General features: G+C 45.3%; 1 protein-coding gene across 2 annotated transcripts; it reads right to left on the bottom strand.

The window, feature by feature from the left end:
• Nucleotides 1–248: 248 nt before the first annotated feature.
• Nucleotides 249–12,132, bottom strand: nup88 (nucleoporin 88). 2 transcript variants are annotated; one of them, XM_018741839.2, is made up of 17 exons: nt 11,819–12,132; nt 8,760–8,929; nt 7,246–7,371; nt 6,390–6,476; nt 5,609–5,782; nt 5,190–5,370; nt 4,639–4,795; nt 3,924–4,022; nt 3,665–3,755; nt 2,755–2,859; nt 2,503–2,655; nt 1,995–2,120; nt 1,792–1,857; nt 1,521–1,601; nt 1,255–1,381; nt 627–745; nt 249–460 (listed from the first exon to the last, which is right to left on the bottom strand). In XM_018741839.2, the coding sequence occupies exons 1-17, from the start codon at nt 12,050–12,052 to the stop codon at nt 397–399; spliced, it is 2,160 nt and encodes a 719-aa protein (XP_018597355.1). In that variant the 5' UTR covers nt 12,053–12,132; the 3' UTR covers nt 249–396. The 2 variants fall into 2 exon arrangements, with proteins under 2 accessions (XP_018597355.1, XP_018597354.1); XM_018741838.2 differs by having other exon boundaries at nt 5,190–5,373; nt 11,819–12,130.
• Between the last annotated feature and the right edge of the window lie 100 nt (nt 12,133–12,232).

The following is a 12,232-nucleotide window of genomic DNA, read 5'->3' as shown; positions in this document are numbered from 1 at the left end:
CTGAGGTTCTGATACATCTAAGGTGAGCAGAGACCTCCACCCCCACTCCTTGTAACACCTGAGTGTTGGTCACCATCAGACCAAAAGCCTCTAAAACAAGAGGAAGCTGCAACCTTATACAAAACAATCTTTATTTTTTAATGATGCAAAGGTACATTAAGCATGTGTACAAAAAGTATAGATGAATTACGTGAGGTATATACACCTTAAGTGCATCTTAATTTATGCACGTTACCTGTGTACCTGTTTACCTTTCACTAAAAAAAACAAATCTGGCTTTTTTTTTTATGGGGGGTGAGAAAAGGAGACCTGTTAAGTCATCTCCACCCATCTTGAGAGCTGCTGCCAGAACAGAGTCCAGGAAGCCACCTTGTAGGCATGTGCTGAGAAACTGTTTCAGAAATTGAACTGGTTCTTGATGTCCTTGATTTGCTTCATCATGTCTGCGATGTGCTCTCCTCTGTCAAAACAAAACGGTCATCAGAAGGGCCCTCGCTGCAACCGGGAACATAGTGTCAGGAACTATCAAGTGCTGCTATGGCGCTCACACAGCAGATAAGATGTGACAGTCAGGGCCCATCATAAACACAGTCCACATCCCCACCAGCGGAGTCCATGATACTCACTGTTCCTTAAGGACCCCCTGGACACATTTCTTCTGGTGGGCGCTCAGTACAATGCTGGCCTTTGCTGGAACTGCTCCTTTCTCCATCTGTTTTTGCTGGTATTCCATCTTCATTTTGACCTGGGCCAAAACAAATAGGATCAGTTATTCACGCCTTAAAATGATCTGAAGTGACTCATTTCACAGCACTATGTGAGGGAACCCCAGCTTACTTGTGTCAAGGGTGCAAGTTCCCCTGCTGTACTTTGTTTTAATCCACAACTGCAATTTCTTAATCTGAATACTTCGAATACACCCATCTCTTGCCTAATAGGGTTAATTCATTCTACGAAATCCCTCCGTTAGGTAAACTGCCCATGCGAGAGGATCGCATTACCATTATTACTTATGGGGAAATGATGGGTTCCAGGACAACTCTCACAAAAAATAAAAGGTTTCTTCTTGTGACTTAACACCATATTCTGTCATATTTGACTTCTGAATTTATTTACATTACAGTTCATTCCTAAAATTCTGTATTGAAATATTATAGGTGTGAGTAGCTTTATCAGTGTGAAGGGAAGCATATGTGTTATGCTTTGCAGAAACACACAGTAAGCAGTGAATGAAAACTTGACTGCGCAGCTCACCTGCTTGATCCCATTGCCCAGGTGTCTCAGCTGGTCACTGATTGTCTGCAGCTCCTTCCTCATGTCCTTCTCGCTGTCTGACAGCACGGGCAGCTGCCTGCGCAGACAACTCAGGGCCTGCTTCACCCTGCCAAAGGGATAATTGTTGTGTATCTAAAGGGTAACTCAGTCCACAAGTCCCACAGCTACACACCAGGCAAGAGTTATGCAGGAAGCCAGTCATTTCTTCTAAAGATATAGAAAACAGCTGGCAGAGGACAGGAAACCTGCTCATGATGGCTTCCTGGCGGTATTTGGCATCCTCATATTTATCTGCCAGGCGTTCTGCGGCCTCCCGCAGGCTTTTCCTGCAATGCACATGGTGGAAAAGATAAAGGTAAAACAATGGTCACAGACCATGGGCACTGTTAATATGACCTTATATGATCCCAGAGCCGCTTTGAGCAGAAAACGCGTGCATGTAAAGGTGCCACACGTCTTTAAAGAACAACTAAGTGTGGAGATGCTGTGGATGTGGGACTGAGGAGTGCTGCTCACCTCTCCTCCCTGCAGAGTGAAAGATCCTCCAGTTGCTTCTGCTTCTGCCCGTAAAGCAGTTTCACTCTGATGGGAGGGAGAGTGAGACCACACACTCCAGTAACGATGTACAATATCATGCTAAAAACATGGTGACAATGCTACCCAGCAGCTTAGTGACAAGATGGAAAAGTCCCAGGCAGATACACACACTGGATCTGTACCTCCTCTGCATCTCCTCCCGGGCCATATCCTGTTTGAGGATGTATTCTTCCCGAAACACCTGGGTGGCCCTGCTCAGGAGCTGAAGGCATTCTGGTGGGGGGGAGGAGACGTCCTTGTCCCCAGCCCTGAAACATGGCCCAGCAGCAGGCAGTCAGTGAGGAGGGTCTCATTTAACTCAGTCCAGGAAATGCTAGATTAACCACACACTTCCTGTGGAATAGACTTGTTAGGTTTGCAGATGATGTTTGTTGGACTCAGACATTCACATTATGGTACAGAACACCTGATTGTGTTCAGGGACTAAGAATTCCATCTTAAAAGTAAGCAATACAAATTTCTTTAGTCAAACCTTTCATTTGCCGGTTGGGAAACTGTACAGTTCTGACATGGATAAAAACTGGCGATAAGCAGCCATATAATGTAAATGGACATTAGGTGTCTTCAATATTGCTGACTCTGCCTATGAAAGGAGCAGCCTCAGTGCAGATGCCAATGTGGCTGTTTTACCTCAACATAAGAGGATTTGTCGAGCTGCGTGCCAAGATATTGCGGATGTGCTGCTCGAACGAGTCGTCTGCCAAGCCACGCAGAGGGGAGCTCCCGGGGAGCATCCCCGGATGGGAACACAGCAGAGGAGGGGAAGGTGGACGGATCGAGCTCCTGCGGAGCCAGCAAAAGAGCAGTGTTACGGCTAACAGCGAGCGGTGCGATGCAGTGCAAACCCGCAGGATGAACGGAAGTCTCTCAGCGGACACTCACAGCAAAGGCAGCAGGAGGCACTCATAGGTGTTGGAGATGCAGATCATGGTGGCTCCAAGTGACAGATCAGACACAATCCAAAACCCCTGAACAGGGGCTGATGTGCTGGAGGGAACACAAAGCAGAGAAACGTACGCAATACATCATCAGGATACACCATAGCCAAGGAAAATCACTTTAGGGAGCTTGAGGACCCCACCTGACCAGAGTCTATCCCAAATTTGTTCACAGCATTCTTATGTTTTAACTGAGTTTACTTGAGGACAGGTTGAAACACAGAGCTGACAGTTATTTCTTCTCTGTTATGTGGTAAATAATATACGCCCCAGACTGACACGCCTAGCAGGGTCAGCAACACCAGGCTGAATGTGGATGTTTGATTCTCCTAAAGAAAATAACTCAGAGGAGGGAAGAAGGGAGTCATTTTGTGGTAATGTGGTAATGCCCTGGTGGGGGTGCGGTGGCACAGTGGGTTTGGCCAGTGTCTGCTTTCTGGTGGATCTGGGCTTCAAGTTCTGCGCGGGGTGCCTTGCGACAGACCGGCCTCCCGTCCTGGGTGTGTCCCCTACCCCTCCAGCCCTGTGCCCTGTGTTGCCGGGTTAGGCTCCGGCTCGCTGCGACCCCCCTTGGGACAAGCTGTTTCAGTCAGCGTGCGTGTGGGTAATGCCCCGTTGTACTATACAGCATTATGGGACCAGGGGATCCAAAATCTGCCCACTGGATCCATTTCACTGAAAACTGCGACCCAGAGCGGAACAATGCGGTCTTTCATTGAAACAGCCCAAATGCTGAAACTTGTTCTTTTTTCCAAGAATGCTAAATTACACAACAACACATTAAATGTGCCTTGGTTTATTCTTTCCAAGTGAATGTGTGAAATGGGTTATATCGATAAAATTTTGCTATCTACCTGCTGCTGAGAGGTTTGGTACAAAGGATATGCTCCACAATGCAGTGCTGTTCGGCTGCGAGCTCCTGCAAACTGTCCTTGTCTTCCTCATCTGTGTAGAGGGAGGGAGAGAGAGAGTGGAAAAACTAATCACACTTCCAGCTCACTCACATTCTGTTAAAAACAGAGCCCTGGTCCCTTTCTGCTTTAAAAAAAAAAAAACAAAAAAAAAACCATACTTACACTACCGGATTGAGTTGGATTGTGCTGTGGCACTCACCAGAGAGGAGGAATTTCTGAAGCTTGTTGAACCAGGTGAGGCCCACACTGTGCACGCCCGCCTCATGGGTGCAGTGGTACCTGTACTGGCACAGGGGGTCTACAAACACATGGACACACAGCACACAGTCTGTTTATAAAAGCTCCCCTTATTTAGAAATAGTCACAGTTTCCCAGGGCTCCCATTACACATTAAACAAAGTGAAACAGGATGCAGGAGTTGACAACCTTGCAGCTCTTGCATCACTTTAATCAATTATCCAAAAATGGTTCCAGAGACCGTAGCCCTGAGTTTAACAACCTGTTGTACTCGACAGCATGAAGCACAACAGGCAACTTCTCTAGACAGTGTGCATCACACTGAGGCATTGAGGGTGAGGTCAAGGAAGGAAAATGAGGTCAAGGCTGCAGAGTGAAACATGCAAATTGAGCCTAATACATAGTGGGAAAATAAGACAGTGTGTTTGAAAACACCTGCCTCTGTGCGGGTCACATGAAGATATTTAAAGATTACATGGCTGAAAGATTCTCCAAGCAGCTGCAGTCTATACTTGGGTACTGACTCCCTCTTCGGCAAGAGAACAAAGCGCCCCCTACTGGACATCTCCAGACCAGTTATCACAAATGGCGTTTTCCTCATGGTATGCTTTGCCTATTCTACGTGTGGGTGGGTGGGTGGTGTGGTGTGACGTGGCCTGGGAAGGGGGCAGCCTCACCTCGCTGCAGTTTGATTGGGCAGGTGAAGTCAGACTCCACAGGCTCCTCCTCCTCCTCCCCCCCGGAGGCCAGTTTTAGAGTCAGTTCCAGCTCCACACACTCAAACACATACAGCGAGGGGATGGCTTCGGATCCGCGAGTCCACCTTTCCACAGACTGGATTCAGAAAGGAAGGAAAAAAAAAGTTACATGACCAGCAAGCATCATTAACTGCCTGGTTATCAGCTGTTTGCTCCTGCTCCAATGTTCTTACATCCTCTGCTGCAAAGTTTATGAACTACATAATGACATTCTTACTGTTTCATTGTGACTTTGTCACTGCATCCTGGCCCAAAGTTACTAAACTCAATATCTTCAGCTAGATGGTTATTGGAATTCTTGCCAAATGCTTTCCACATTAAAAACATTTCTGAAATCACCTTAGGTTTAATAATGCTAAAAAAGACTTGCACTGTCTTCACAGCTACTATTTGCACCACTTTGTTTCCAGGCAACTAAAGTTTGTTTTTAAACTTCCAACTTTTACCTCATGTTTTCCCAAAGTACTCACCCCTGCCTCTTCCTCCGCCTCTGCCTCCAGCACCACGCAATGGTACAGCATTCCCGACTCCGTGGCAATAACCAGGATGTTAGGCACACACGGAAGGCAGGCCACTGCACATGCGTCGTAGCCATAGTTGTCTTCGGCTGCAGGATACATGGGCAGAGGTCCGAGGGGCTTCCCCAGGTTGCTGCTGTTGACAGATTCAGACCGCCGGGGTCACGGGACATCAGGGATAAACTCACTCAATCAGACAAAAATGGGCATCTTTGGGAAGTCATGAATACAGGATTAACATAATGGGCCACCAAACCTGCCAGGTCCACTTAGGTTCACTTTTGCCTAGTCACCATCCCAGGTTCATGGGGACACACACAAACTGCAGAGTTTCTTCAGTAATATTATTATTATAATAATAAACTGATTACCTGTGTGCCATGCTAGTGTAGCTCAGATAGGTTTCGCCGTTTTCATACAAGATGTACAGTGGATACACCAGTATCTCCTTCTCTTGCTGAGGCACAAACTGCCTGGGAGCAACGGCCACCGGGCCAAAGTCGAAGGCAACTGCGATCTCTCCGAGTGAGGCGGCATAGGACCTCCTGTGGGGAAGCAGAGTCAGCATGACAGCGTGCACTCATTTAGCAGCAGGTGCCTCCATACTCCTTGTCCTCAGGGAGTAATAGTTTAGAGGGATCTGTAAAACGTATTAGCCTGACTTAATATTATTAATAAAAAAAAAAACACAGGGCTGTCTACCCTGGTCAAACATTTACATTTATTTATATAGCAGACTCTTTTCTCCAAAGCAACTTCTAATGAACACTGTGTAGTATTTAGCCGACACCTTTCCACATTTACACAGTTTACACACTGTGTTGAGCAATGTTTAACAGACTGGAAGTCATTAAAAATGCACAATGCTGACGATGTAGACACACTTCCGACAACCCTCTCTGTTGACTCAAATCACTCTCACCTTAAACAACGTGCAGCATAACAGACAACTCCTGACTGCACTGCTGCGCCATCATTTAGAAAACACAACCACTTCTATCACCTAACACCTCCGAAATGAGGAATATGAGACAATGACATGCTCACGTTAACAGTACGTGCCTAGTACTTAAACAGTAAATGGGGCCCCAACAATTGCATTTGGGGAACGGAAGTGTGTGGGATGTGGAACCTAGAGAGAAACAGGCTCACCCTCTCGTAGTAATGGCACCATCTTCATCGGACTGGGACACGTTCAGGAGTCGTGCTGTGCTCTGTGGCTCTTTCAGGCTGTAGAACCTGCAGCCAATAATGCAGTATAGACATGACTCAGGGCAACCAGGACATGTTATCAAGCAAACATATGATCACAGATGGCTTTGTGTGCACCAGTTTGCAATGAATAATGCATGCATTTATAAATTAAACATTACCACACAGTGGTCAAAGATTCCCAAAGGGTTGGTTCTGATTCCAGTTAATTCCCACCACATAATTGGTCTAATCACTTAAGCAAAATGCAACATTCACACAGATGCTTTTTGTCAAAATCAATTTAATACAAATAGTCATAACTAGACATGCAGTTCTAAGGGTTACATTCACATGTAGTTTATCATTAAAGAAAATTATTCCATCAATTATCTGCAGCAGCTTATTCTATGTAGGGCTGCTGCGATCCGGAGCCTATTCTGGAAACATAAAATGTGGAGCAGTGTGAACCTGCACAGGATACCCTCCCCCACAAGGCAGCCACAAACATTCACTTATACTCAAACACAATTCACATGAAATGCATGCCTGAGGACTTGGGAAGAATCCCACATGAACACAGGGAGAACATTCAAACTGCACACAGACTGAGCTGAATCTGAGACCTAATCCAAACACACAGCCCAGGAGCCGTGAGGTTCGGTGCCATCTGCTGTGCTGCCCCCATGTAAGAAATACAGTGAATGTTAAAGAGTGATTGGACTAAGAGGGGTGCAAAGACCTACATACACAGCGGAGGCTTACTGTGTCCTTCCTTTTGGCAGAACTCCTAGAAAGGAGTACGGTGGACACCAACCTGAGTGTGTTGTCTGACGTCAGTAGCACCAGGTGGGGCTCCTCCGTCTCGCTCGGGTACCAGGCGGCATGCCGGAGAATAACAGATGCAGAGCTAGTGAAGAAGCGCTCTGCCACAGGGATCGTTCTGTTTGCAAGAGTGCAGCAAGAGTTAGGGTCCTGGAATGGGTACAGGAGTACCGCAAGAGCAAGGGGGCGCTGTTTGTTCTCAACTACATGGAACAGCAGCAGCCCCCTTACATGAGGCAACACAAGTGACGGCAGGGGGCTGGATGCAATTCCTTCCTGTGTGTCCCAGTGACTTCCTTCCAAATGTTTACGTAGGCATCCCTCCTGCAGGAGGAACATGAAAACCGGCCAGGTGGTTCCTTAAAGTGGTGGAACTCTCTTTGAAATCTACTGAGGATGCTTCCTGAGACAGGATGTTCATCGTTGTCTGGAATCCAGCTTCTCTGATCCTCAGGCATTCCCCTCTTAACCCCTTCAGCTCTTTTAACAACATCCTTTAAGTTCGACAGGGAATTTGAAACCTAAATAACTTCTCTGTCCCAAAAAGCCCTGTGATACTAAAGGCTATCTTAAAAAAAAAAAAAAAAAAAAAGACAGAAATACAGCTGCATGAAGCTGGTATTTTCTTCAAATTAAAGACAGCTGGACCCCTGTCTGTGCTGTTAACTATTAAGAACCACCTGTTGGCTACAGCTCCTTCCATTTTAACTCTTTTTTTATTTAAATACCAATTTACAACAAGAAGTACGTCAAGGACACTGCGGTCTTCGCTGTTTCCAAGGAGACCGTTTGCCATTTACTGACTGTACTGGATTTTCTGAGACTCTTGTTGTCAGAAACTTAAGTCAAAACACCAGTAATACACAGGAATGAAATTAAAATATCTTCTGAAACAAAAAAAACACCAGATGGGTCATTTCTAATCTTACTGAAGAATTCACATTAACCCAAAAAAAAAAAAAAAAAAAATTCAATTTTAGGACAATAAACTTAACTACAATCATAAGTACACTAATCACCTGAAGAATGCGTCCCACAAAAACAAAAATTCAATAAAGACAGATGAAAATGGGTACCTAACAGGCCTTTGGCTCAATACAACAGAATTTTTAACTGTTACATGGGCCATTTTTAGTACTACAGAGTCTGACACGTGCATTTAACACCAAAAAATGCACTGTTCTTTAGATACACTGTATTTACATGCAAACAAACAGGTACAATATTTACTGCCATAAAAAGGTGTTACAGCACCTTTTGCTACACATATACCTTTTAGTTTGCCCTTTCGCAAGACCACATTCTGCTCCCGTGTTCTTGAAAGGAAACCCTTTTAATGAGTTCACATGAAGTCCTCCACCCATCCTGTGCTACATACTATAAAATATGCTGGTGGGATCATTTTATTGCTTGCAATGCCATGATTTTGGTGTTTCGGAGTTTTTACGTGGACCCATTTCATTCCTCCATAAGAAACAACGGCCAGCTGTAACGGTCAGCACTCACTTGCAGTTGATCTTGCTGCGTCCCCCCTCAAACTCAGACTTCTTGCCCCAACGCTGTGGCAGTTCCAGGACCGTGGCCCCGCGACGGCCAACGAGAGCCACATGGTACCGTGTGGGGCTCAGCAGCACCTCACACACCTCAAACCGTGGCGGATTAGTGCACAGCAGCGTCTGATAGGAAGAAGAGGATTTAAGATTAAGCTTAAGATTCACTGCTAAGTTGTTTGTTTTCTTGCAAAACCTTTGAGCAGCATGACACACTTTCTCAAACACACTTTATCATTACTTCAATTGCTCAAAAAATATCCAGTGCATCCTCAACTTACAATGGGGTTGTTTTAACATTAAATGAACCACTATAATATACAAACAAATAACATGCATGAATACTACATTGTATCGTAGGGCTTTGTTATATTTTTTCACTAATTTCACACATTATCCATGTCAAAATAACACCAACACAGTTCAATAACTACAGTACAACATAATGTTTATTTTTTCATGCTACTCCACTATTTTTCACTTTAAATGTTTTCCTTCTTTTCAACACCAGCATAACTCTCACTATGTGCCATCTATTTTAAACAGAGAGTTAAGTTGAAAAGAATCAGACTAAATGTTTTGTTCCGATTAGACACCCGAACACCGACTGGGACCCAAACAATAACAGATACGGCAGCAGATGGAGCAGTCATTGTTAAACATTGCAATCAACCATCAGGATGTGAAAATAACATATTAAGATTAATGGAATGGCCATAGTAAGTGCAGGTGGTCCTAACTCATGTGTCGTAACTGGAGGTCCACCTGTACTGGACATTTTTAGCTGATGAAAATTAGAAGATGATCTTGATGTTAATGTTGACTAAGCAACAATGTTCTCTCTTTCTCTCTCGGCATGACGTTGCGAACAAAGATTAGGATCCACGTCTACTGCAGGCATGCTGGTGGCTGATGAGGCCAATGCGAGACAGGCAGTCAGCATTGGAGGGACTGGTTTATAGTCGGTGCTGAGGGAATAAGGTTCTTTCGCCTTCTCTTCTCCTCCATGCTGGCCCTAAAGCTTGCGCAAGGAAGCTTTTAGGTGGAATACAGTGTGTGCGGAGCTGATCCCACCCCTTAAGCCTGAGGTTCATCTGCCATAGCCTAGCAAGCTGGGACGGTGACGGTGAGGTCCTCAAGCCGTGGGTTTTATGTCGGCGTTTCCCTCTCCTAGGCAGACTGCTGACCAAAGCTGAAGAGGTCTGCCTCCCCTGCTATTTCAACCATAGCTGGTAGAACCTACCACCTAAGCAACATTATTAACTTTTATTTAACTTAAATCTCTGACTGTGGCGAACGAGCGTCAGACATGCAACTTTATACAACAGAAATCATAACCGATTCCTGATTTCTCAATTCCTACAGCACGACCGTGATTTCACTCAAGATTTGTGGTTCGTGACCGAAATCAAGAGAAAAACTGATGTTCTAAATCCAAACGTTGAGGTCTTGGAAGATTTGTTAATAATAATAACAACAACAACAACAACAACAACTACTACTACTACTACTACTACTACTATTTAGCTGACACCTCCATCCACAGTGATTTACAATGTCAGACAGTAAGCTTTACAATGATTTACCCATTTACACAGCAGACCATTCTTACTGTATCAATTCAGGGTCAAGACCTTGATCAAGGGTACAACGTCAGGAGTGGTACTTGAAGCCAAAACTCTCATCTGTGATTACTCCACCAGTTGCTGCTCCAAGCTGTCACACTATGTTAAAGGAACACCATCGCACACCAAAACCAAGCTACCACGCCTCCCTCACATATGCTCAAAATTACAGTAAAGCACCTTGTTGCCATGACTCCTAACAGCCTATAGAATCGCTGTTCACACTGTGAGAGGGTCATGACTGATGTGGGCAGAGAGAATGACCAGAAAGCAGTTATGAACTTTGAAGTTCTACCATACATTTTCCCAGTATTTTGCCTTCTTCCCAGACTGCATTCCAGTCCCACGCTCTAGCCTAGGAAAATCACATTTACGTTTATTCATTTCGCAGACGCTTTGCTCCGAAGTGACGCAGATCTAAGAGGAAAAACACAAGGACCGCGTTACATCAACAGAAGGAGATTTGGATACAGAATTGTGATTCTGGAATACAGTTAGTAAACCCTGCTGCTGAGTGCAACAACCTCAAGTCCAAGGGTTATCCTTGGAGAGGGGAGAGCGCTGCCGTTTTACCTTATTTACATTTATTAATTTATTTAATAGATGCTTTTTCTCCCCCCCAAAGTGACTCCCAATAAACTCTATGTAGTGTTATGAGCCCACACCATATTCACCGTGGTGACTTACACTGCTAGATACACTACTTACAATGGGTCACTCATCCATACATCAGTGGAACACACACACACTCTCTCTCTGTCATTCTCACTATGGGTGAACCTGAACAGCATGTCTTTGGAGTGCGAGAGGAAACCAGAGCACCCAGAGGAAACCCACACAGACTGAGTGGGGATCGAACCCATGTCCTCTCACACCACCACAGTGCTACTCGCTGTGCCTCGTGCCACCCAAACCTAACCACAGCACGAGTTCCAGAATGGCGTGAAGGGATGTTTGATCAATTTATCGCATTGCTGACACTGTGGAGAGGCAGAAAGTGCCAGAAAGTGCAGAGGAGGAAGGTGACACTCTGTAGGACACTGGAAATTACCACAACCAGCAGGTGGCAAAGTGGTTGGCTACTCTAACCTGGAGGGTGCGGGGTTGAATCCCACTGTGGTAGCCTCGATAAAGACACTTATCCTGATTTTACACAGAATAAACTGCTATAATATATATTATAAATGTGTAAATCAACTGACCACGTCAGGTAATACAAACTGACATCCACACCTAAGATAAACAAAACAGCCACTGGGTCCAGGGAAGAAAATTGAAGAAGGCCCCTGTGCCTACAGTACTTAAGTCTGAATTGGTTTTATTACGAAATGCGACTTTATAAAAATGATAAATACGAGAGAGCTGGCCTCTCTCAGTCTCTCGCGCTGACCTGGAACGCGGCGCTGTCCGCGCGCTCCGAGTTCAGCTGCCTCAGGTTCGTCGTGTAGAAAACGCTGTCCGCGTTGTCCCACACGAACAAGTCTCCATCCAAACAGAATATGAGGTTCTTCGCGCAACCCCTGCCGGCCGTTTCGGATTCCAAACGGAGATTCTCACGCAGTTTCTTGAAGATGTCGTGTCCCGGTAACTCATTCCTCCACGATTCCGCGGAAAACGCCGCCATTTTCCGCGCAACACGAAACCTGTATTGAACAACCAATAAGATCCCAAGTTCTTTCGACTCCGAGCGTCTTCCCTCCTATCAGACACACCCTGTAGAACCCAGCGGACCAAGCCATTCTGGGAACTGTAGTTCTTTCTAAAAAAAAAAAGAAATTAACTCCGTATGACTTTTCTTAAAAAC

This window comes from Scleropages formosus, chromosome 25 (genome assembly GCF_900964775.1).
Source record: "Scleropages formosus chromosome 25, fSclFor1.1, whole genome shotgun sequence".
In the NCBI taxonomy this organism is placed as follows: Eukaryota; Metazoa; Chordata; class Actinopteri; order Osteoglossiformes; family Osteoglossidae; genus Scleropages; species Scleropages formosus.
Note: the sequence above shows the minus strand (reverse complement) of the source record. Positions and strands in the feature narration are given on the sequence as shown.

Excerpts from the sequence above, each read along its gene's own strand:
- nup88 (XM_018741838.2), bottom strand. The coding sequence starts at position 12,052 with ATGGCGGCGTTTTCCGCGGAATCGTGGAGGAATGAGTTACCGGGACAC. Across the intron at positions 7,372-8,759 it reads CGCAGCAAGATCAACTGCAA|AACGATCCCTGTGGCAGAGC; the intron begins GTGAGTGCTGAC and ends TCTTGCAAACAG. Across the intron at positions 2,121-2,502 it reads ACAAATCCTCTTATGTTGAG|GGCTGGGGACAAGGACGTCT; the intron begins GTAAAACAGCCA and ends GCCATGTTTCAG.